Source organism: Falco naumanni, chromosome W (assembly GCF_017639655.2).
Source record: "Falco naumanni isolate bFalNau1 chromosome W, bFalNau1.pat, whole genome shotgun sequence".
Classification (NCBI taxonomy): Eukaryota; Metazoa; Chordata; class Aves; order Falconiformes; family Falconidae; genus Falco; species Falco naumanni.
The window spans coordinates 29,142,799-29,169,306 of record NC_054079.1 but is presented as its reverse complement, the minus strand read 5'-3'; the positions used below and the strand labels follow the sequence as shown (position 1 = coordinate 29,169,306).

Here is a 26,508-nt window from a genome sequence, read left to right as displayed (position 1 = left end):
TGGGTCACAGGTTCTCCTGCTTGCCTCAGCTACATTGGGCATCAGTTGTTGCAGTCAGAGTCCAACTCAGCCTCACATGGGGCACCAATCACTGCAGCACAAAGAAACTAATAAGCTACAAGGCTTTTACCATCAATCAGATTCTACCATCCATACTGCTTCACCTTCCTCTAGAGATCAGATCACACTACCCCTCCTATGTACAATCACCTCTCCCCTAATCCTCAGGGCTATTTAACCACTTAGTGGGAACAAGCTACAGCTGCACATCATCCATGTCAAATGTGAGAAACTATGGACTAGGGTATTGTTTATTAAGATTTATGTTAAGCTCAATGTAAAGTTTAGGCAACAAAAGATATGAAAACGCTTATGCAAACAGCTACCAGACACTGCTTGTGTAAGATAAAATAACCGCAATACACAAACTAAACCAGACACCGCTGATGCAAGATAAGATAACCACCAGATGTCCAGGAACCGACAGAAACAGGGCAATGAGACAAAGGAGGAAGACAACCAGGAGGCAGAAAACGACCCCCTAACAACAACTGAAGCATGACTCCACTACCTCATGAACACGGAAGTAAAGATGTATAAAAAGGGACTGTTTGAACTGCTCAGCACGGCAGTTGGCGGAGCGCAGACTCCCCTGCCGTCCAGCACTGTTTTTGCTCATATTCTACTTGCTATAATTAATAAAATTTTAATTGGATTATGATCTGTTGCGGTCTCAATTTATAACAATTTCTGGTGCCGTGACTCGGATAAGGAACGGTGGGCTTTGGTCCTCCGGGGAGGCGCCCCGCGACATTTCGCGGCCCTGAGACCAACAGCTTACTCCAACCTTACCGACGAACCTAAACTCTAGAATAATGAGCAAAGGAGAAACCGGTAAAATCCCATAAAAATTCTGTGCACGGGAGTCCGGACGAAGACGCAGGACGTGTAAGTATATTGCAAATTTGTTCGCAAGGTTTGTCGTTCGGGCGGGATTGGGTTTCCTGGAATATAACGAGTGAGAGGTTCGATATACTGAACCAAGCGAGTGTGGACTCTTAAGTACTGCGTTTCCCATCTCCCGCGAGGGACTGGGCCAGGAACAAGGGGAGCGAGTGAGTGTATGTTTGTGGATATTCCAGAAGATGGGGGCGAAGGGCAGCAAGCCTTCGACTCCCATGGGAAGGGTACCCACTGTACCTAAGAATACCCCTCTGGCATATATCTTAGACAATTGGAGATATTTCCCTGGAACCCTAGGGAAAGATAAGCAGAAAGTGATAGAATATTGTACTAAGATATGGGGAGGGAAGAAGATTTCTAAAAATGTCTTTTGGCCAGTCTATGGGTCAGAAGAAGATTGGGTAAGACAGCAATTAAACCTCTGGGTTAATAATAAAAAAAACCCTTAACCCAGAGGAGAGTCAATATGCGGAAGTGTGGCTAGAAAGACCGGGAGCTAGACTTTACCCGCTGAATGAAATAAAAAACTAAACAAAAGAAAAAGAAGGGAGAGTTAGACGAAACCCTTCTAACCCCCACTCCTTACATTCCTCCTGCTCCCGCAGAGGTCCCCAGAGCCGGAACAAGGGTCTCCCCCTCTTCCTAGACGCGTAACTAGAAGTCAAAAAGGGGCAGCTCAAATATACCCCCTAAGAGAAATGCCCATGGGGGGACCTCAACCTGTGATCGGATATATTTCTGTGCCTCTAAATTCGGCTGACCTACGAGATTTTAAAAGGACCGAGATGGGAAACTTAATTGAGGACCCACTCGGAGTGGCAGAAAGATTAGATCAATTTCTGGGACCAAACCTTTATACTTGGGATGAGATGCAATCTATCCTTTGTCAATTATTTACTACCGAGGAAACCCAGGGACCCCAAGCAGATATTAAATGGCCACTCCAAAGACCTAATTGGGATAATCAGGATCCGGTGCATAGAACTCATATGCAGGACCTGAGAACTATAGTAATTCAGGGGATTAGAGAAGCAGTACCCCGTGGCCAGAATATCAATAAAGCATTTAATGAAATGCAAAAGAAAGATGAGAGCCCCACTGAGTGGCTGGAACGACTGAGGAAAGCCCTTCAGCTGTACTCTGGGGTAAATCCAGACAACCCTTTAGGGCAAGCGCTCCTCAAAACTCAGTTTGTGGCAAAATCATGGGAAAAACTTTAGCGGAACACTTCAGCAGGAGAGGACAGATAAGGGTAAAAGAAATAATTAAGCAAGAAAAGCAGATGGCCAGCAAGGGCATAAATTACCTCAGACTGATAAGAACACTGCAAATGAGCAAAAGGTGAAAAGTACACCATGAGGAAGACCTACAGCCTTCCTCCCATAGACCACTGCCCACATTCTAAAGACCCCGGCCCACAATTTTTGGAAGAATCTGCGCAAGCATGAAAGACTGATAAGCTAATTAGCATACGAAGCGAGGGTATAGGCGTTAATGGAATGTTCATTGTTTCATTATATAAATATAAGATAATCTGCCCCTCTGGGTGTGTACGATTGGTGGAAGGATCCCCCGTACGCCCGGCGCCGACAATAAAGAATACTTAATCACTAAGAAATTCTGAAGACGTTCTTTGAAACAATCTGGCACCCCAGATGGGACGGCTCTCTGCCTGACCGTAGGACCCGCTGGGAAGTGGACTCCCTTGGGTACCCCCGGGATTTTCCTGGAGGGACTCCCCAACTCATCGGATCACTGCGGAGGCAGACAAGAATCCCATCTCCTGTAAGTGATAGTATTCTTTATTGCTGTATTCTGGTATTACCGGTAATCTGGGGTTACCCGTAAGACGGGAAAATTGATTTCCGCAAGGTAACATCTGGGTATGCTTGGGAACTAGTTTCCCGGGTATACGTCTGGGTATGCTTGGGAACTAGTTTCTCGGGTATACATCTGGGTATGCTTGGGAACTAGTTTCTCAAGTATATGTCTGGGTATGCTTGGGGACTAGTTTCTCAATTATACGTCTGGTCTGGAAAACTCAGGTATACTTCTGTGGCTGACACCCTAAGTATACTTCTGGTTCTGTTTGGGTTTTATCGGCATTTAATTGCCATCTAGAATCTGGCAAGTTTGCTTATAAAGCTTATTTGCTGCAGTGTTGATTATTTTGGTTACCGGATTTATGGAATGTGGAATTTGACTTTGATAATTGTTACTGTGATTTTGGCTATATTTTTGATAATAATAGTGAGCTCTTGGTGTTGCTGTAGAAAGATACCTGTGTGTTGCATTTTGTAAGTAGTAATTCTGTAAGTGATAAGTGTGTTCTGTGAGTGTAAGCTGGGAAAAATGGGAGGAAAGCAGAGTGGTGGGATTTTAAAGAAAAATCCGCTAGGGTGTGTTTTGAGTCACTGGAGGGATATTGGAGGGTCTGCTGGTGGAAATGTGAATAAGAAAACATTGATAAAGTACTGCAATCAATGGTGGCCACTTTATAAGCTGGAAGGTGGGGAAAAATTGCCTTGTAATGGAACTATAAATTATAATACTTTGCTGCAGTACGGAGAGAAGGAAAATGGGATGAAGTAATGTGTGCTGATATGTTTGTGTGACAGAAGGAGTGTGGGATTAACACCACCTGATCTTTGATTATGGCTCTAGAAAAGGATAAGAAAAACAAACAAACAAACAAAAAAACCCATAAACCTGAGACCTAAACTAAAAGGATGTTCTTGTTGAAATATTTGTGTAAAAAAAATAGAGAGAGCTCAGGTTGTGGTTCTTTCTGTGCAGCAACCAGAATGAAACACGTTGTAAGATAAAAAACTTGTGCTAATGTATGTAAGATCTGAAGCCGGGGGGGTGGAGAGTCAAAAACCCTGTGAAAGTGTTAAAGTATTGGGGTGAGTTTGTACAAACCCCCGTAGCCCCTCGAAGGTGCGGCTGAGTCACGCTGGACGCATGGCAGGGTGTTTGTTGTTTGCCTGCGAAGGCTGATATGTAAGAACACAGACTTAAAGCAACAAGGAGCAGATTTGCATTCAGGGTAAGAAAGAGTTGAAACCTAAGTGCTGTAGCAGAGGCAGGCTTGTGTAACCTGCAGAGCAGGAACAGCATCTCCTGCCCCGAACCCTTCTGATGGTGGGGAGGAGGGGGTTGCTGTTGCTGACGATTTTGCAGAAGGACCTGACAATGTCACCCCGATTGCTGCAGCATTTGCAGCACAATAGGACCGGTAACGGCCCCTCTAGGGCAGGCAGCGGGTCTGAGGAGAGTAAAGGTGAATCTCTGATGGGGAAATTTAGATGTTTGAAAGTTAGTTGTGAATAGGACTGGATAAAGGTTCGAGTTGATTTTTACTAAGGTAATCGTGATGTAGAAAAGTTGGTGAATACAAAACCAACTTATTCGGTGTTAAACTTCAGTGAAAAGAATTTGTTACAGTTGTGGGAGCTGCTGGCCGCCAGGAAAATAACCTGAAACCTTTAAAGTACAAACTAAGAAAACAAATAAGAAGGCCAAATTCACCAAAATCTTTGTTGGGAAGAGATTTATTAGAACATCTAGACGTTTAAAGAAGGGGAAATGAAACCAAAAGTTAAAAATGATCAATTAACTAAAATATTGAGCTTATCTTTAATTCAACAGAAAAGTGGAAGAGAGGACCTCCCTGAAGTAAAAGAAATCTTTAACTAGGTATATCTGAAAGTAAATTCCAAGTAAAGGGAAAAATGCTTTACCTGTTACAGTAGAAATGATAAACGGGAGGCCTGCCTAGTTCAGGTAAAACAATATCCCTTGGTCAGCAAGGCTGTGGGGAATATTGCATAAAAACTAAAATAAAATACACTCTGTAGTAGTTCTACTAATGTAAATCTGTGTGTTTTACCATGACTGTGACTTGTTATGGGATGTGCAGATGAAACTCTGCATTGACAACAAAGTACAAGGAATAAGGTTGGTCAAGTGCCTCCTACCACAATCAAGGGCAAGACTGGGTTGGCCTCTGTGTTTGCCACCAAGAAGGATCTTGAGCTCTGCTGCTGGCTGCAACCCAGTAGGCGTTGAGCGGTGGGGACATATGCCATGCCAGACCTTGATGTGAGGAATGGCCCCCTCTGTTATAAGAGGGTCATCCAGGAAGAAAGAACATAAGATGGCCCATTGAGGCACTGATTTGGAAATTGGAAACCGCCTGGCCAACCATGAAGCCATACAAGTAGCAGAGGAGGTAGTGTAAGAAACTATGGACTAGGGTATTGTTTATTTAAATTTATGTTAAGTCCATATGTAAATGTAAAGATTAGACAACAAAAGATAAGATAACCGCCAGGTGTCCAGGATGCCCCTTGTGAAAAGATATGATCACCGCCAGGTGTCCAGGATGCCGCTTGTGAAAAGATACGATCACCGCCAGGTGTGCAGGATGCCACTTGTGAAAAGATAAGATCACCACCAGGTGTCCAGGATGCCACCAGGTGTCCAGGAACCGACAGAAACAGGGCAATGAGACAAAGGAGGAAGACCAGCAGGAGGCAGAAAACGACCCCCCCTAACAACAAAAGCATGACTCCACTACCTCATAAACATGGAAGTAAAGATGTATAAAAAGGGACTGTTTGAACTGCTCAGTACGGCAGTTGGTGGAGCGCAGACTCCCCTGTCGTCCAGCGCTGTCTTTGCTCATATTCTACTTGCTATAATTAATAAAATTTTAATTGGATTATGATCCATTGTGGTCTCAATTTATAACAATTTCTGGTGCCGTGACTCGGATAAGGAACAGTGGGCTTTGGTCCTCCGGGGAGGCGCCCCGCGACATTTCGCGGCCCCGCGACCAACAGCTTACTCCAACCTTACCGACGAACCTAAATTCTAGAATAATGAGCAAAGGAGAAACCGGTAAAATCCCATAAAAATTCTGTGCACGGGAGTCCGGACGAAGACGCAGGACGCGTAAGTATATTGCGAATTTGTTCGCAAGGTTTGCCGTTCGGGCGGGATTGGGTTTCCTGGAATATAACGAGTGAGAGGTTCGATATACTGAACCAAGCGAGTGCGGACTCTTAAGTACTGCGTTTCCCATCTCCCGCGAGGGACTGGGCCAGGAACAAGGGGAGCGAGTGAGTGTATGTTTGTGGATATTCCAGAAGATGGGGGCGAAGGGCAGCAAGCCTTCAACTCCCATGGGAAGGGTACCTACTGTACCCAAGAATACCCCTCTGGCATATATCTTAGACAATTGGAGATATTTCCCTGGAACCCTAGGGAAAAATAAGCAGAAAATGATAGAATATTGTACTAAGATATGGGGAGGGAAGAAGATTTCTAAAAATGTCTTTTGGCCAGTCTGTGGGTCAGAAAAAGATTGGGAGGAAACCCAGGGACCCCAAGCAGATATTAAATGGCCACTCCAAAGACCTAATTGGGATAATCAGGATCCGGTGCATAAAACTCATATGCAGGACCTGAGAACTATAATAATTTAGGGGATTAGAGAAGCAGTACCCCGTGGCCAGAATATCAATAAAGCATTTAATGAAATGCAAAAGAAAGATGAGAGCCCCACTGAGTGGCTGGAACGACTGAGGAAAGCCCTTCAGCTGTACTCTGGGGTAAATCCAGACAACCCTTTAGGGCAAGCGCTCCTCAAAACTCAGTTTGTGGCAAAATCATGGGAAAAACTTTAGTGGAACACTTCAGCAGGAGAGGACAGATAAGGGTAAAAGAAATAATTAAGCAAGAAAAGCAGATGGCCAGCAAGGGCATAAATTACCTCAGACTGATAAGAACACTGCAAATGAGCAAAAGGTGAAAAGTACACCATGAGGAAGACCTACAGCCTTCCTCCCATAGACCACTGCCCACATTCTAAAGACCCCGGCCCACAATTTTTGGAAGAATCTGCACAAGCGTGAAAGACTGATAAGCTAATTAGCATACGAAGAAAGGGTAGGCGGGTTCAGGTAATGAATATGTATAGGCGTTAATGGAATATTCATTGTTTCAAGCTTATTTGCTGCAGTGTTGCTTATTTTGGTTACCGGATTTATGGAATGTGGAATTTGACTTTGATAATTGTTACTGTGATTTTGGCTATATTTTTGATAATAATAGTGAGCTCTTGGTGTTGCTGTAGAAAGATACCTGTGTGTTGCATTTTGTAAGTAGTAATTCTGTAAGTGATAAGTGTGTTCTGTGAGTGTAAGCTGGGAAAAATGGGAGGAAAGCAGAGTGGTGGGATTTTAAAGAAAAATCCGCTAGGGTGTGTTTTGAGTCATTGGAAGGATATTGGAGGATCCGCTGGTGGAAATGTGAATAGGAAAACATTGATAAAATATTGTAATCAATGGTGGCCGATTTATAAGCTGGAATGTGGAGAAAAGTGGCCTTTTAATTAATAATTACAAGGTTATTAATAATTGTTATACTCATTTATTCTGGAAATGTGAGAACATTTCTGCATTCAGTATATTACAAATGTTGGTATGTGGTTATTGTCTTGAACATCCGAGGGGTGAATGTGAACCTCTGTATGTTTTAAAGTGTATATGGTGTAAAGAATTATTATATGTATGGTGGCGACAAGAAATTGAATGCCCTAACTGTAAGGTTTGGACGCCTTGGGATAAGAAAGAGAGAGCTGTAAGTGAAATTAGAGTGGTCTGTGGCTGGGATAACGATTGAGATAATATGGGGGGAAAACAAAGTGGTGGAATAGTAAGAACGATTCTGTTGGGATGTGTTCTAAGTCACTGGAAGGAAATAGGAGGGCAGCTGGGGGAAGCGTGAATAAGAGAACTTTGGCTAAGTACTGCAATCAGTGGTGGCCCCTGTATAAGTTAGGGGACAGAGAAAATGGCCCTTAAACGGCACACTGAATTATAATGTTTTGTTAAAATTAATGTTATTTTTAAGGCGAGAGGAAAAATGGGATGAAGTAATGTATGCTGGTATGTTTTTCACTCTGAGGAATCACCCAGAGTGGCAAAAGAGTGTGGTATTAACCTAGCTCCACAAGATCCCTTAATATTAGCAATGCAAAAGGATCAGAGGGGAGGTTGTGGTTCCTTCTATGGAGCAACCAGAATGAAACACGTTGTAAGATAAAAAAACTTGTGCTAATGTATGTAAGATCTGAAGCCGGGGGGGTGGAGAGTAAAAAAAAAAAAAACAAAAAAAAACAAAAAAAAACAAAAAAAAAACCCTGTGAAAGTGTTAAAGTATTGGGGTGAGTTTGTACAAACCCCCGTACCCCCTCGAAGGTGCGGCTGAGTCACGCTGGACGCATGGCAGGGTGTTTGCTGTTTGCCTGCGAAGGCTGATATGTAAGAACACAGACTTAAAGCAACAAGTAGCAGATTTGCATTCAGGGTAAGAAAGAGTTAAAACAGAAGTGCTGCTGCAGAGGCAGGCTTGTGTAACCTGCAGAGCAGGAAGAGCATCTCCTGCCCCGAACCCTTCTGATGGTGGGGAGGAGGGGTTGCTGTTGCTGACAATTGAGCAGAAGGACCTGACAATGTCACCCCAATTGCTGCAGCATTTGCAGCACAACAGGACCGGTAACGGCCCCTCTAGGGCAGGCAGTGGGTCTGAGGAGAGTAAAGGTGAATCTCTGATGGAGAAATTTAGATGTTTGAAAATTAGTTGTGAATAGGACTGGATAAAGGTTCGAGTTGATTTTTACTAAGGTAATCGTGATGTAGAAAAGTTGGTGAATACAAAACCAACTTATTTGGTGTTAAACTTCAGTGAAAAGAATTTGTTACAGTTGTGGGAGCTGCTGGCCACCAGGAAAAAAAATCCTGAAACCTTTAAAAGTAAATGTTGAGCTTATCTTTAATTCAACAGAAAAGTGGAAGAGAGGACCTCCCTGAAGTAAAAGAAATCTTTAACCAGGTATATCTGAAAGTAAATTCCAAGTAAAGGGAAAAATGCTTTCCCTGTTACAGTAAAAATGATAAACAGGAGGCCTGCCTAGTTCAGGTAAAACAATATCCCTTGGTCAGCAAGGCTGTGGGGAATATTGCATAAAAACTAAAATAAAATACACTCTGTAGTAGTTCTACTAATGTAAATCTGTGTTTTACCATGACTGTGACTTGTTATGGGATGTGCAGATGAAACTCTGCATTGGCAACGAAGTAGAAGGAATAAGGTTGGTCAAGTGCCTCCTACCACAATCAAGGGCAAGACTGGGTTGGCCTCTGTGTTTGCCACCAAGAAGGATCTTGAGCTCTGCTGCTGGCTGCAACCCAGTAGGCGCTGAGCGGTGGGGACATATGCCATGCCAGACCTTGATGTGAGGAATGGCCCCCTCTGTTATAAGAGGGTCTTCCAGGAAGGAAGAACATAAGATGGCCCATTAAGGCACTGATTTGGAAACTGGAAACCGCCTGGCCGACCATGAAGTCATTCAAGTAGCAGAGGAGGTAGGAAAGGAAGAATTATCCTTAATACCAGATGGTAAAATCCAAACTGTAAGTACAGATCAGGAGCCAAATTATTCTAAAGAAAACTTAAAGGTCATTCAGGACATGAATGATAAAATAAATAAGTAGACTTATTTGAGGGATGGTCGTATAGTGGTACCATCCAATTTAATATGGACCACAGCCGTAATAGAACATAATAAGATGCATTGGGGAGCTGATAATTTATATAAAAGTCTAAATCAGAAATTGATAGGGCAGAACTTGTATACTGTAATAAAACAGGTGACTCAGCGATGTGAAATGTGTTTGAAAATTAGCCAGGGCAACAGTGGCAAGTTGATTTTTCCAGACTCCCAAGAATTGAGGGGGTACCAATATTTATTAAATGAATGGACACCCCAACGTATCATACAGTATTATAGACCTGCAACTTGGAATCCTAATGAACTTATTAACGGTGCTCGAGAACCTATCTACAATCTGAATCATATCATTCGTCTACAGGCTGTCTTGGAAATTATTATTAATCAAACAGCTAAAGCTTGTGATGTTAAATGCAATTTATCAACACAGGATGGTTCTGGACTACCTGCTAGCCAAAGAAAGAGGTGTTTGTGGTAAAGTAAATGTTTCCAATTGTTGTTTGAAAATTGATGACAATGGTGAGGTAGTTAAACAAATCACATCAGAGACAGGGAAGTTAGCCCATGTTCCCGGCTGAACTTGGAAAGACGAATATTGACTTGTTTTCCTGGCTTCTCGGGAGCCCCTGGGTAAAATGAATCCTATTTTATTTGTTATGTGGATTAGCCACCTTATTGTTTTTGCCATGTGTTGTTCCATGTTTATAAGATTAATTCAACACGTTATAACTAACATGCAATTTGCTATTATGGTTTCACCCGATGGCGTTAAACAAATGCGAGTAGTATGACAAAATGTACACACAAAATAACATTTTAATAGCCAACAAGAATTTGGAAACAATTAACTCTTAACAATTCAGATAATAATGTAAGCTGAGTAAAAAAAAAAATAGAATAGCAATAAAAACAAGCGCCAGGAACGCAAAGACGACGATATGGAAACGCCTTTTATACTTTTTCACCTCCGCCATAAGTTCTTGATGTGAGACAACAGAAAAACGCACCCTCTGCCTAAACAGCAACAGGAAAAAAAGATATATATATAAAATTTTGATCTTCTTTCTAATGAACCATATAGGTTAAACTTTTTGAGAACACTCACCTTACAGAATGTTCAGAGGGCGAAATGTCCACTCTAGACCTTTCTTCTCTGGCAGGTGACGTGGTGGTCTAGTGGTGAAAAAAAACTTACATTGAAAACTGGGACCTGTCATTTGGCCATAGTGCCATGAATGTTACCATTAACAGACTTACCGGAGTGGTAAGCTCGGGAAATGGGTTTGGGATTTCATCTGGGCGCGCAGTAGCCATTGTTTGTCACGCGAATGGTCCGTGTATACCTTTGAGCATGCGCATGCGCGATTTTAAAGCCCCACAGAATGTGTTGGAAAAATCTGGAAAGACCGCGCATGCGAAATCCCTATAGTCTAGCCATGATAGTGACGCATGTAAAAAAAAAAAAAAAAAAAAAAAAAGGGACTGTGTTAAGAAAAAGTGTTATTTTTAAGTTTTGGTTTTGTATGTTATTATTATATGTATTACCCAATTATGCCTATTGTAATTGTGACGTATTACCTTGTGAGTGTTACGATAAATGTTGGGATTGTGGAAAAAGGTTTGTTCACAGTGCCGAGAATGAAAGCAGTGTCTAATAAACAATAATAGGATAAAAAGAAAAAGGGGGGATTGTAAGAAACTATGGACTAGGGTATTGTTTATTTAAATTTATGTTAAGTCCATATGTAAATGTAAAGATTAGACAACAAAAGATAAGATAACCGCCAGGTGTCCAGGATGCCGCTTGTGAAAAGATACGATCACCGCCAGGTGTGCAGGATGCCACTTGTGAAAAGATAAGATCACCACCAGGTGTCCAGGATGCCACCAGGTGTCCAGGAACCGACAGAAACAGGGCAATGAGACAAAGGAGGAAGACCAGCAGGAGGCAGAAAACGACCCCCCTAACAACAAAAGCATGACTCCACTACCTCATAAACATGGAAGTAAAGATGTATAAAAAGGGACTGTTTGAACTGCTCAGTACGGCAGTTGGTGGAGCGCAGACTCCCCTGTCGTCCAGCGCTGTCTTTGCTCATATTCTACTTGCTATAATTAATAAAATTTTAATTGGATTATGATCCATTGTGGTCTCAATTTATAACAGTAGGAAAGGAGGAATTATCCTTAATACCAGATGGTAAAATCCAAACTGTAAGTACAGATCAGGAGCCAAATTATTCTAAAGAAAACTTAAAGGTCATTCAGGACATGAATGATAAAATAAATAAGTAGACTTATTTGAGGGATGGTCGTATAGTGGTACCATCCAATTTAATATGGACCACAGCCGTAATAGAACATAATAAGATGCATTGGGGAGCTGATAATTTATATAAAAGTCTAAATCAGAAATTGATAGGGCAGAACTTGTATACTGTAATAAAACAGGTGACTCAGCGATGTGAAATGTGTTTGAAAATTAGCCAGGGCAACAGTGGCAAGTTGATTTTTCTAGACTCCCAAGAATTGGGGGGGTACCAATATTTATTAAATGAATGGACACCCCAACGTATCATACAGTATTATAAACCTGCAACTTGGAATCCTAATGAACTTATTAACGGTGCTCGAGAACCTATCTACAATCTGAATCATATCATTCGTCTACAGGCTGTCTTGGAAATTATTACTAATCAAACAGCTAAAGCTTTTGATGTGAAATGCAATTTATCAACACAGGATGGTTCTCGATTACCTGCTAGCCGAAGAAGGAGGTGTTTGGGGTAAAGTAAATGTTTCCAATTGTTGTTTGAAAATTGATGACAATGGTGAGGTAGTTAAACAAATCACATCAGAGATAGGGAAGTTAGCCCAGGTTCCCATCCCAACTTGGAAAGATGAATATTGACCTGTTTTCCTGGCTTCTCAGGAGCCCCTGGGTAAAACAAATCCTATTTTATTTGTTATGTGGATTAGCCACCTTATTGTTTTTGCCATGTGCTGTTCCATGTTTTATAAGATTAATTCAACACGTTATAACTAACATGCAATTTGCTATTATGGTTTCACCCGATGGCGTTAAACAAATGCGAGTAGTATGACAAAATGTACACACAAAATAACATTTTAATAGCCAACAAGAATTTGGAAACAATTGACTCTTAACATTTCAGATAACAATGTAAGCTGAGTAAAAAAAAAAATAGAATAGCAACAAAAACAAGCGCCAGGAACGCAAAGATGAGGATATGGTAACGCCTTTTATACTTTTTCACCTCCGCCATAAGTTCTTGACGTGAGATAACAGAAAAATGCACCCTCTGCCTAAACAGCAACAGGAAAAAAAAAAAAAAAAAGTTTTGATCTTCTTTCTAATGAACCATATAGGTTAAACGTTTTGAGAACACTCACCTTACAGAATGTTCAGAGGGCGAAATGTCCACTCTAGACCCTTCTTCCCTGGCAGGTGACGTGGTGGTCTGGTGGTAAGAAAACCTTACATTGAAAACTAGGACCTGTCATTTGGCCATAGTGCCATAAATGTTACCATTAACAGACTTACCGGAGTGGTAAGCTCGGGAAATGGGTTTGGGACTTCATCTGGGCACGCAGTAGCCATTGTTTATCACGCGAATGGTCCGTGTATACCTTTGAACATGCGCATGCACGATTTTAAAGCCCCACGAAATGTGCTGGAAAAATCTGGAAAGACCGCGCATGCGAAATCCCTATAGCCTAGCCATGATAGTGACGCATGTAAAAAAGGGAATGTGTTAAGAAAAAGAGTTATTTTTAAGTTTTGGTTTTGTATGTTATATTATATGTATTACCCAACTATGCCTATTGTAATTGTGACGTATTACCTTGTGAGTGTTATGATAAATGTTGAGATTGTGGAAAAAGGTTTGCTTGCAGTGCCGAGAATGAAAGTAGCGTCTAATAAACAATAATAGGATAAAAAAAAAAAAGGGGGGGATTGTGAGAAACTATGGACTAGGGTATTGTTTATTAAGATTTATGTTAAGCCTAATGTAAAGATTAGGCAAGAAAAGATAAGATAACCACCAGATGTCCAGGATGCCTCTTGTGAAAGATAAGATAACCGCCAGATGTCCAGGAACCGACAGAAACAAGACAGACAACCCCACATAAGGATATATGAGCGAAGGGTCAATACCTCCACTACTTCATGAACACGGAGATAAAGATGTATAAAAAGGGACTGTTTGAACTGCTCAGCACGGCAGTTGGTGGAGCGCAGACTCCCCTGCCGTCCAGTGCTGTTTTTGCTCATATTCTACTTGCTATAATTAATAAAATTTTAATTGGATTATGATCCGTTGTGGTCTCAATTTATAACACCCACCATACACTTTCACCCGGGGGGAAATGAAGCCTCTGGAATGCGTCCTTTCAAAGCCTCACCGAGGCTGCCCCAGAGACCGCCCCCAACGGGGCCAATTTGCCGCACTGCTCGCGCGCGGACCCGCCGGCTGAGGCCGGGTATACTTAGCGCACTCCGGCTGCTCCCCAAGTACCCGCCTCCCATTCCTCCTGATTGACTGCAATCCTCCCCACACGGTTCCCTTTCCTTGGGCGCTAGCCAATCGCGAGGCGAGACTAGCCCGGATGGCCGTCATGGTGAGCCTTTCCGCCTGGATTTTCCCATTGGTGGATTTTTGCCATTGGCTTCCCGACCCATGTTGCCCTGTGTAACAGCCACGGCAGGGGTGGTGCTGTGATTGGCTGACGGGTGTTATGCGAGGAGAGGAAGAGGGGGAAGGAGCAAGAGTACTCGTTTTTTTTTTTCCTCGCTCCCTCGCTTCCGCTTTCCCAATTGGCTTAGGCGGTGGCTGGGCAGAATTTCCGATTGATCAGCGCATGCTGTTGCTAAGCTGGTGAGGCAACGCGGGGCGGAGCTTTTCCTGCCGATGAGTCGGTTCTGAGGTTCAGTCAGCGCGAAGTGTGTTGACCTGCTGCCATCGTCGCGAGATTGTCTGAGATTCGTTGTCGCACGCCTTGAGGAGTCGTCGCCGGCCGCCTACCCTCGCCCCTTTCCTCCTCAGCGCCATGGCCTCAGGATCCGAGTAAGTGTGGGCCACCCGCTAGCAGGCCGCGGCCTTGGCCCGGCGTTGCTGAGCCCGGCTCGGCCTACCTCTCCTTACCACTCCTCCGTGCGGTGCGGCACTGCCCGGGCCGGACCCGGCGGCGGGTCGGATCCGGCCCCCGATCCCGCTGTGTCATGCAGGCTCTGAGGAGGTGGAAGTGGAGCTGGGAGGGGGATGGGCCGCTCCTCGCACGCGCCAGACCAGGCGCGTGCCCTCAGGAGGGCCCCGTGCGCCGCCGCTCCTCTTCCCTCCCCTCCCGGATGGGCCTCCCCGGGAAGTGTCGAGTCATAGAGGGCCGAGGCCTGACCAAGCTAGGCTTTCCGCTGGGCCTTGGCCGTGCCCCCGCCCGGGGCCGTCCCGCCTGGGCTAGGCCACAGCCGGGAAGGGCTTTGTCTTTCCAGGTCCCGCGAGCGTCGGGGAAAGCGGTGGAGCGTCTGGCGGGGCAGTGAGAGAGGAGAAGCATGTCCCGGCCTCCTCCCCCGCAGGTCCGCAGCGGCCCTCGGATCAGGGCTAGAAGTGACTTGGCATTAGAAGAGGCAGATATGTTGTGCCGGGCTGGCCTCTGTGGCAGCCAAGGCAATCGGCTATATTTTTGTCTCTGGTGTCTTGCCTCAATCTGTTTTCAGTGCCAGGCTGAGGGTCATCTTTTATGCCTCTCAAAAATTAGTTGAGTAATACTGGTCTCTCAGCTCCCGGCCCACGTGTGCAAGCCACTTCATTGCCCCTTAAGAGGACTAAAGATAGAACCTAAAGATAATTTCCCAAATCCAAGAATACTTTTAAGTGACTTGTTGCCCTTGCCAGAGGCACTTTTTAGTCCCTTTAGCGTCCGTGGTTTATCTTCTCTTTTTCTTTTGCAACTCCTGCAATTTAGACCTATTTGCTCCTACTTAGTTCCAGCAAGGTGTGTCAAGAATTTAGTGTCCGTGGTAGAAGTTTGTGATGGAAGTGATGGTCTCAAAGGCATATTTTGAGTCTGAGTGAGGTGAACAGTGTCTTTAAAAAGAAATTTCTACTCTTGCATACTTCTCGCCACACAGGAATCAACAAAAGTTACTTTGCAACTGGAAAACAGTTACTTTTTAGTTGCAATTTTTGGGTCAATACTGTTAGCAGCCATCTTGCTGAATTGAGCTTTAACACCAAGAGTAGCATTGCAAGAGCTAATAGAGTGTGGTTTCTGAAGAGAGTCTCATTTCCGTGTGCATATCTGTCTGAATCAGTTTTTGAGAACTTGGCATCTTGAGTGTGGGTATGAACTCACTACTTTGTTGTCATGTGCTGTTCCAGTGTCGAGACGGAGGGAAGACACAGTCACTCAATATGAGTGATCAGCAGACTTCGTTTATTGTCCCTTACAGTCACCTTTTATGCCTTGTTATAATTAGCTCATACATATTACAAAAGTTAAGCTCATTATTGGTTAGTTGCCTAAATACCAAGCCCGCCCCTAGTTTCTCTTCTGTAGTTATCTGTTCCCACCTGCAACATTCTTTTCCCACCGCGATCTTCCTGTTACTGTGTAACAAGAACAGCCAAGGATAGTGTATTTTTGCTTTACTTCAGATAAGCTGAGAGCGATGTGCATTTTTGTCCAGCCAGCTGGACTATGTCTATGTGACCCTTTCCAGCTAGCCTGTTATCCACAATTCCCCCGTTTTTATTTTGGGCGACATAGGCTTGGTTGACCATTTTCAATAACAGCGTTTTAACACAGGAAAATACACAGCCAACTTATAAAATCTCAGTTCAGAAGTATAATTCACGAAATACTTGAAAAATAAAGTTAGCTTGAAGATTTAATTTAGATGCTCTTTCTGTTCCAGTGATATAAAAAGTTAAAAAATTCAAAGGTAATTTTAAAGTTCTGAACATGGACTAATGCAAGCTCAAAACCCAAAAGGAAACCAAACTGATGTTTGACTAGGACTATTTGCAAATATTTTAGTGGAAAATCCCTGACCATTAACAATTTTCTGTCCAAATAACAACTGCCCTTATGCAACCAACCAGTCCATACATTTTCTGAAGAATACCTCACTGATATCAAAGAATTAACAAAGGGAAAAAATTAGTTCTAAGCTATATACATTCATAAGTGGATTTTTCAATAGTTACATACAGATTTACACACTAAGCCATAATGGCTTGTAGGTGATACACACAAGAAGAGTACGTTGCTTATCTGTCTGAATGTCTATGCTAAATTTGACAACTATGCCACAAGCCAAGCCTACATGGGTGCTGTATGCATCCAATCTGTGATAAAAGGCCTTAGCCTTATGGCATCATCGAATCTTAACGAGTACAGTAATTAAAAATGCAGTCTTACTGTAAGTGCAATTTATGCTGACATTCCTTCAAATGCTACACTCAACTGCCTCAAGTTAAAATAGTAGTATTTGTTAATATGTATTAAAAAATCATTAATTCTCTACAATAGCAGTTGACTTCCATAACACTATGTAAGCAAAAGAGGCTTAAGATGGGTTTTCTGAATACTAACAATTTATTATAGACTGTCTAAACTCAGGTCTTGAAAGATTTCACTCTGCCAGACGTAGAAACACTGTTGCACTCCAGTTGTGATATCCCTTTTCCCAAGTTGTCACATGCACATCTCGCTCAAGCAACATTATTGTTAAAGTTTCTCTCTGCTACGTAAAAGCATATTGCACTTGTAGATATAAAAGACAGCACCCTTACTTAGATTATTACCTTATTACCTTGTAACTCTTAGTATACCTTGTATCTCTGATTTCATCACTTCAAAAATTCACCAGAAGCAGATAAAACCACAGCATCAGACTAAACTACACCTTAACTGCCGATTCAAATAAAGGCATTCTCTTCAGATATGCCTAATGCTTACACATAATTTTGGCTGGTTTTGATCAAAAAACTATTATTACAATAATGATCAAAAATAATAATCCCATTTGCAAAATGCCTTTAAGCCAGCCTCCTAGTCCCAACCAATTTCCACATTCAGAATACAGCATAAATACAGAATACAGAATAAATTATCTCCATCAAGGCAAAAAGGCTTCTCTTTAAGCACAGAGATGTTTGCTAGTTCAAGGCAGAAACCCATTTCTTGTAGGGGACATCTGAAGCACTTTTTATAGTGGGTTTGTAATCAATTCCGTATTTTTCTTGAGAAGCTTAAGCTGTTCCTCTTGTTCCGGGAGTGTTTCCAACTCTGAGTTGTCGAATAGGTCCGTATTTCCCAAAGATATCATACATTTCCTCCGCTGTGATTTTATACGGCAGGTTCCGAATATAAAGGATCCGATTGACCTCTGGGTGCAGCCAGATGTTAGCTCGCTTGGCCGCTTGCATCGCCATGGCGCCGATCGGGGGGGGGGGGGGGGGGGGGGGCGGTGCCGCCTTGGAGAGAAACCGCGGCCGGGAAGGGGCCTGCCGTGCCGCGCGCCGCCGCTCGCCGCCGCTCGCCGCTGCCGCGGGGGACCCGGATGCTATTCCATACGCTAATAACCCGGGTAATGCCTTGTTACAATCTATGTCCCGAACGCTCCGCTTTTCTAAAAAGCATTTGAGCAAATCGCACGTCGCTTGTCTCTCCATACCTTCGTCAGCGCTGTTGCAGCCTTTGCGAGACTTCGGCGACGCGTGGCCGGCGGGACCCTCTGTAGGTGCTCCCGGGCGCGGGGACTGTGCCCTGCCGCCTCCTGCGCTGCTTTCAGGACCGGTACCCGAATCTCCGTCGAACCGTGGCTCGCAGGTTCAGCCCTCTCTAGGGTCCCTGTTCGGGCGCCATTAGTCGCGACGGAGGGAAGACACAGTCACTCAATATGAGTGATCAGCAGACTTCGTTTATTGTCCCTTACAGTCACCTTTTATGCCTTGTTATAATTAGCTCATACATATTACAAAAGTTAAGCTCATTATTGGTTAGTTGCCTAAATACCAAGCCCACCCCTAGTTTCTCTTCTGTAGTTATCTGTTCCCACCTGCAACATTCTTTTCCCACCGCGATCTTCCTGTTATTGTGTAACAAGAACAGCCAAGGATAGTGTATTTTTGCTTTACTTCAGATAAGCTGAGAGCGATGTGCATTTTTGTCCAGCCAGCTGGACTATGTCTATGTGACCCTTTCCAGCTAGCCTGTTATCCACAAGTAAGTGCCTGCAATCATCAGATATTTTGCTCATTAGCTTCAATGGATAAAATGTTGTATGGATTTTTTATTTTTGATGCTTACCTGGGGAAAGTAGTTCAGTCTGTAACATGGATGCTGAGGTCTAGGGTTGGTAAGAAAGCACTGACAGGTTTTATCTAGGAAGCAAGTTCATGAGGGTATTGATAAAAAAGCACACCACCATACAAAAAGCATGACTGTGTTCACTTGTTAATGAAGCTGAAATCATTTTGAGTTGGTGACTTTTCATTGTATATTTAGCACAGACTTGCAGGAACAATTTAGTTCCCTACTTTATGTGGAGCTTCGGAGATTGGTAGTTGTTTTCAGAAGAATTAGTAATTACTTTCTGCGCTCATTCTTCATACTGTCCACTGCGGCGAATGAAGAGACGGGACGCAGCTTGATGCAAGCAAATGTCAATTTATTGTACAGAAGCACGAGTTTTAATACACTTTCAGAAGCTGCGCGTTTTAAACAGATTGGTTCTTGAAGCTAAGCCTTGCAGGCTAGGCAATCCCTGATTGGTGGTTAACTACCAGCAATTAACAGCAAGCTGTTGCCTTTCCTTGACGCCATCCATCCCCCACTCCCCTATGCTCTGTATCATGTTAATTGTTGTCTAGACAAGCTCGAGCACATTCCCCTCAGCTAACTGATTGCCATGCATGGTCCTAGTTTCCAGCCCACTCTTGCAATCCACCACAATGCATAGCCTCTAGGCATTATCACCATGCTGAACTAGGGAAGCTCTGACACAGAGAAAAATGAAGTGATATAAGTTGTAAAATGTCCCTCCCCACCTCTTCCCTCTTTCAAATGGAGCTATCGGACTTCTTTACTGAGAGAGAAAAGGGGGCTAAGGATGGAAACTGGGAACCCATTATTGTTGGTCTTTAGGGCATGTTTACTTCAATTTTGCTGATGTTGCACTTTATATGCAAGTTTGGCCATTAGCTGTGCCATTATGTCCTCGATTCTGGCCTCTGTCTAAGGGCAGGCTTTTGATGCAGGCTTTGTATTTCCTTTTAATTCCAAAACTGCTCTAAACCTACATTTTTTGTTCAGTTTATCTCTTTGCTGAGGAGTGAGAGGGAAAGTGGGTGAGGGAGCTGACGAGAAAGGGATGAGTAAGGGAGATGACCTAGAGGATTTGCACCAAGTCCTCCCTGATAGGAAACTCATTGAGGAGCTTTAAAAATTACCTATGTTAGCTCTCTGTCCTGCCCTTCACTGAATTTTGCCAGCACACATAGGAAAGTTGGCAGGAGAAAACCCCAACCTATGCCTTAGGCTTTCCTGCTTAGTATTTTCAGTTCAGGCTTTCCTTTCCTGATGCATAGATGGCAGGGATTGTCTGAGTGTGGTTGAGGTGCACAGACATATTTTGCTCTGTTATCTTAGTTTCAGCATGAGGAACCCCCAGGAGAGATGCAATGAGGGCAAACAGTGGTCATAATAATCTAAATTGCTACTGGAAAATGGGTAGTGCTTGTCTGTCAAAGTCCTTACCCTTGTCTGTAGGAGAAATAACATCACTCTTCTGTGTAGCTGTCACGTAATTTCTTAACACCTTTGTTTGCAGAACCCCATGCATTTAGATGTATGCATGCTGTTTCTTGGAGACCTTTATTCCATTTTTAATGCCTCTAAGCTTTTCAATCACTTTAAGTACAATAGTGTACTGACAACATTGATCCAGCTCTTGCTTCTTGGGGAACTGCAGATTCAGTTCTTCAGTACTAAAACTTTTTTTTCTCACATTCAGCAGAACTAAGTGGACTACTTGCTGTGCTGTTCAGCATTGCTGTGTGTTGGAAGGTATTTGAACTTTCCAGATTTATACAGCTTTTGGTTTATTGAAAGTTTTGGTCCAAAAGCTTCCACTTGCTGCCCAGTTCCTTTTCCATTTATTTTTATCTCGTATCCCAGACTATTTTTTAGGCTGCACAGCAATCTCTGCATCCTGAGGGACAGCCACTCAGTTTCAGTAACAGGTTATGTAGCCAAAGTCTGGCAGCAGTTTCTTATCAAAACGCCTTTGGATCCACATCTCGTGTAGAGGAGTATGATTTACATTTACACTTTGAACAGGCTAAATTGTTTCTTTCTGGTGTCCCTTAGCTCAAGTTTTAAAATCTACCTGCTAAATTAATTTCCAGTGTCCAGGAACTAATGATGAGGCCAAGTCCTTACAAGTAGGTGGTTGTTTTTATCCACCGTTTTAATCACAAGATCCTGTCTGGTCTGACAATGTATTGCATTCTCAGTTTTCCTGGAAATACCAGACCTTTTAGGACTTTACCAAGACCACACTTTAGGTTGAAGATGGAATTAATGAGGCTGCTGGATACATCCAAGAAGGAGCTTTCTTGTGTCTTTTTAGGTTTAGAGAATGGATCTGTAACATCTCACATAGTCATTGAAAGGGATGGATGTCAATTTCTTACCTCTTGCACTCTTTAATGAAGTGAGGAAAAAGGTGACTTTCCCAATGCTGGCAGTTCTGGAAAGATATGTTTTTATCACTCCTCCTTTTGTTCACTTAAAATAATATTGCCTTTCATATACGAAGCTTAAGAACCTTTTGGAAACAAGCTAGCTGTCTTCATAGGCTTGCTTGGAAGTGTTCCCCCTTTTATGTGTCAGAGAAAGGAGCCAATACTGCATAGTCTGTCTTGGGAAAAACCTTTATCTTGAGGGTTGGGGGCATCTCAGGTAACATCACACTTTAGGTATGTCACCTCTCTCTGATGTACTTTTAAAAGTGCATTGAGCATGCCAAGTGAGACACTGCTGCCAGTTTGTGTTTGTACTGTGTAGCTGCTTGCTCTGCTGCTTCCACTCAAGGTTTGATTTCTTCTGGTTATTTTGTCCCTAAAATAGTGAAATGGAGCCAAAGTGTATGGCCAACACTGTTGTCCACAAAGCTTCCTACTCTTTGCTGGTGCTTGCTGCTTGCTTAGGACAAAGGAAGACTTTTTTCTTTTTGGTGTGAATCAAACCAAACTGCAGAGTTTTCTGTTCTGACCTTAGTCGCTGGCACATCTGGGCTGCTTTGAGAGAGTAGTCGGATGCGCCCACCAAGGGAAGTTAAAACAGTCTACTGCTGTTGTGGCTGGCGAATGTACAACTTCTAAGAGCTCCTTGGGAACTGGTTGGTTCAAGTTCATATTTCTTTCATAATGCGAACTATTTGCTGTATTTGATTTTGAAGGAAATCACTTAATGCTACTTTCTCCCATTTCCTTGCTGTTTGTTGTGCTCAGTTTTGTCAAGGCAAACAAATTATCTGTCATATTTCTTGTGGTGTAGTAGGCTAGAGCTGCAGTGACTCCTGTGTAGGTATTATGGAAAGGTGCTTATATTAAAAAACAAAAACAACAACAAAAAAACCCACCAAAAAACCAAACCCAACAAAAAAACACCCGTCTTTCATGAGCACTTGAATATTTCTACGGGCTTGTTAGGTTTAACTAATGAGCCTTGAAAGGCTAAACCAGGGGTCCTCAAACTATGGCCTACAGGCTGGATACGGCCCCCCAGGGTCCTCAATCCGGCCCCCGGTATTTACAGACACCCCCCTCGCCGGGGGTTGGGGGGGGAAACCAAGCAGCCGCAGATGACTGCCTGCCCCTTCATCCGCGCCGGCCCCCTGGTTAAAAAGTTTGAGGACCCCTGGAACTCTTACAATTCTTCCTGTCAGGGGAGCTGCAGCATTGTCCTTTAATTCCCCTATTTATCTGGGATTTGATGCCAAATAGACTTGAACTTTTGTTTTGGTGGCAGTGGTTACATGTGATTTCAGATGAGTCTGACTAATTCTTTTAGGCAAAACATCTTGCAGTCAGCAATGTCTCACTGGTCACTTTTTCATATATAGTTCCATAGCTATTTCCATTTGAGGCTAGTAAAGTAATTATATATAGTGACAGAACACATTCTGCATTGAACTCCTGAAACTGGTGCCTCAGAATAATATTCTCCTTTGTCTTAAACAAGTATAGTGTTTAAAAGACAAGACAACAATGAAACTCATAGAAAATGGAGAACAAAACAGAGGTGGCTGCAAAGGTGGTAGCAATATCACTTGGACTCATTGACTTGTTTTTTTTGCCAGTTCCAAAGTGGATGACTTATCAACTGCTATTCTGAAGCAGAAGAACAGGCCCAATCGGTTAATTGTTGATGAAGCCATCAATGAAGACAACAGTGTTGTGTCACTGTCCCAGGTGCGTAATCTATAAAAGCAAAGCATTTAATCTGGTAATACACAAGCGGTTGCTATTAACTTGAAATGTAGCTTTGCAACACGATCCTAAGTATTTTTATCAGAAGCTGCTGCAGTTACAAGTGAGGGAGTGTTGTGGCTTAATCCCAGCCAGCAACTAAGCACCACACAGCCACTTGCTCATTCCCCTCCCCCCAGCGGGATGGGGGATAGAATCGGAAGGGTAAAAGTGAGAAAATTCATGGGTTGATATAAAGACTGTTTAATAGGGAAAGCAAAAACTGTGCACATAAGCAAAGCAAAACAAGGAATTCATTCACCGTTTCTCATTGGCAAGCAGGTGTTCAGCCATCTACAGGAGAGCAGGGCTCCATCAAACATAATGGTTACTTGGGAAGACAAATGCCATCACTTTGAATGCCCTCTCTCCCCCCCCCCCCCCCCCCCTTCTTCTTCCCCCAGTTTATATACTCAGCATGATGTTCTATGATATGGCATATCCCTTTGGCTGGTTCAGGTCAGCTGTCCTGGCTGTGTCCCCTCCCAATTTCCAGTGCCCCTCCAGCCTTCTTGCTGGCAAGGCCCAAGAAACTGAGAAGTCCTTGACAAAGTATAAACATTACCCAGCAACAACTAAAAACATCAGTGTCCTATCAACATTGTTCTCACACCAAAGCCAAACCACAGCACTGCACCAGCTACTAAGAAGAAAATTAACTCTATCCCAGCTGAAACCAAGATGGGGAGGTAGGTTGTCTTGTTTTCTAACGCTTTTCCATGATAAAATATATTTTGATTCTCAACTTTTATGATTCAGTTGAGCTTGTGTCCTTAGTCTGGCTTCAGGGTTAGCTCTTGACTGGGTGTTGTGGGAACTTCTGTCTTTGCAGATCTAGTATATTGCTTCCAAGATGTAATTCTTCAAATTCAATAACTCTCCTTCAATTCTTGTTTTGTCGAAAGCTTGTCCTAATGCTGTTATTGTTTACAGGCAAAAATGGATGAATTGCAACTGTTCAGAGGAGACACTGTTCTGCTAAAAGGAAAGAAAAGGAGAGAAGCAGTCTGCATTGTTCTGTCAGACGATACCTGCTCAGATGAGAAGATTCGCATGAATAGAGTTGTTCGCAACAACCTGAGAGTGCGCCTGGGTGACGTGATCAGGTGAGGACTACTTTGCTAACTGTTGTATATCCCTGGGTTGCCTAAACTTGTGTGCGGGCTCTGAATTGATTCAGTCTGTAGCAGAGACAGGGGGTCTTCAGGAAGTATTCTTATATCTTCCAGAGGAGATCACAAATATTTTCAAGTGTGTGTCATATTAGGGATCTCTGTTGCCCAGATCCTGTCATTAAATAGTTCAATTATCCCGCTGTTGTCACAGTCATCTTCCCAAATTCACAGTGTCAGATGAATTCACAAGTTTTTCTTGTCTAAATTTTTAATGTCTACAAAGTAAACTGTGGAAAGCAGTAAGCAACATTGTAATTGATCTCATAGTATGGTTAGCTCAAGCACTGAGCTGCCCTATGACAAACAGAAGTTAAAACTTGCTAGAAATGAGTGACAAACGTGAAGCAATTAAATAGCAAGATTAAAAATCCTTGAAAGTTGTTACATTCCAATTTTTGTTACAAAATAGTTACAAATTAGGAATGCTTTAACAGTGTTGCGAGAGTTTTGTGCAATGCTTGTAGAAGGTAGTGGGGAAAGTATTGAAGTGTATGCATCTTCACTTACAGGAGGCAGGTTCCATTCTGTGATGGGAGTGGGGAGAAAAAACACGTGAGCGTTTCTTAAACATAAAAATGCTCATTTGCAGGCTTAAATATATGAGGGCTGACAGCTCTTCTTCCTGAGCGTCTTCCTAATCTGCAATATCATGCATGTTCTGTGAAAATTGGAGCCTGATTTCTGACACTAGACTTCCAGGGGTGATATCTGGTATAATCTTTAAATGCAAAATGTTTCATGTGAACTTTGTAGAGAGGAACAAGTCTGTTCGCATCTTTCTACCACTAGAAAATGCAAGTTTTAAATACAACTGTAGTTGGAACAGAACAGTGCTTTGAGCCGGTCTATGGATGTAAAATAAAGGTGAATCCTTACGTTAACTTGATGTGAGGTTACTGTTGGAGTAATTTTTAGTTTGACAGTTCAGATACAGTCCCAGCAGAGATGGGGAGAGCACAGCTGTAGTGGTTCTCAGCCTTTCAGATGTTACCAATTGCCTTACCTTTGTTGCAAGGGTCAGAGACTTTTCACACTTCTTGCCCTCAATTTTTCTTGCTGATCTTTAAGTACTTATTGTGTTACTTTCTGTGGCCTGGTTTCTGCCGAAATCCAGATTCATGAGCTAATCGCTTCCTGCTTGTAGTCTATCAACTGTTTTCCTTCTGGTGTGGTCTGTCTTTTCCTTTACCCTTCTGCTATATCCTCTCTGTAAAGCCTGTGGTAAAAGAATCTATTAAGAGTCTTGAACAAAGTAGTGTATTAAGTTGCATGCTCAGCTGCAGTTCCATATAGGCTTTTCTTAGCTGGCAAAGCCAGTTTGAGTTTTCTGCCTCTGCTACAGCTTGATGCTCTGAGGTGTCATTACAATAGGCTGTTGGCCTACACTGTAAAATAATAGCCAAAATGTTTATTTAAAAAGGGGAAAGGGGCCTTCAGACATTAACCTAAATGTCAGTCTCCACAAAGGGGGATTGACAGACACATGGTTACCCTTGGTTGGTACTGTGAGAGCCTTTGCTCAGAATCAGGGTTATCAGCAACAGGAGCTCTATTCTATGTAGTAAGTTATGAGAGAGAGAGGGGAAGGAACAGTGCTCCCCCTAGCTCCCTTTCCCTTACAGTTGGTTCAGCAGTAGCTCCTTGTTGAAACAAAAGTTAGCTCATGACTCTTGCAGGTCTTTAGGTTATATTAGTAACTTTTGAATGTACCTTGGGCATGGCAAGGGGGGGCTACAGAAGAGCAGGGGGTAAGAAGAAAGTATGAAACTCCCCAGCAGTTTTGGATTGGGCTGAGAGGAGTGAAGGAAAGCATGCGTTGTGAAAACTGGTTCTATGATGGGCATTATTTTTGCCTTGTCAGCATTCTTATGCTGGTGGGAAGTCTCGCCAGGGCTTTGGAGGGTCCTTTCTGGCATTTGTATTGGCCTGGGAAGGGACATCACTGCCTTTTCCAGACTTGGGTGTAAGTCTGGGATGATATGACTAACTGGAGTTTTCTTCTGTTGCAGCATCCAGCCTTGCCCAGATGTGAAATATGGCAAACGTATTCATGTGTTGCCAATTGATGACACAGTAGAAGGGATCACAGGGAATCTGTTTGAGGTCTATCTCAAGCCATACTTCCTGGAAGCATACAGACCCATCAGGAAAGGTAATAGCACCTGCTATTGAAGTCCTGATGGCAGACAGTGTGAGCTACTCCTGAGACTGAATAAAGAGAAGTTCT

General features: G+C 43.0%; 1 protein-coding gene across 1 annotated transcript in view; it reads left to right on the top strand.

Annotated features, from left to right (window-relative positions):
* The first annotated feature begins 14,306 nt into the window (after nt 1-14,306).
* LOC121080598 (transitional endoplasmic reticulum ATPase) overlaps nt 14,307-26,508 on the top strand; it is a 29,226-nt gene continuing 17,024 nt past the window's right edge. Inside the window, exons 1-4 of the mRNA XM_040578731.1 lie at nt 14,307-14,634; nt 22,938-23,049; nt 24,040-24,212; nt 26,291-26,433. Of these exons, the coding sequence (XP_040434665.1) occupies nt 14,618-14,634; nt 22,938-23,049; nt 24,040-24,212; nt 26,291-26,433 (445 nt within the window). The 5' untranslated portion in view covers nt 14,307-14,617. The remainder of the gene's footprint in view (nt 14,635-22,937; nt 23,050-24,039; nt 24,213-26,290; nt 26,434-26,508) is intronic.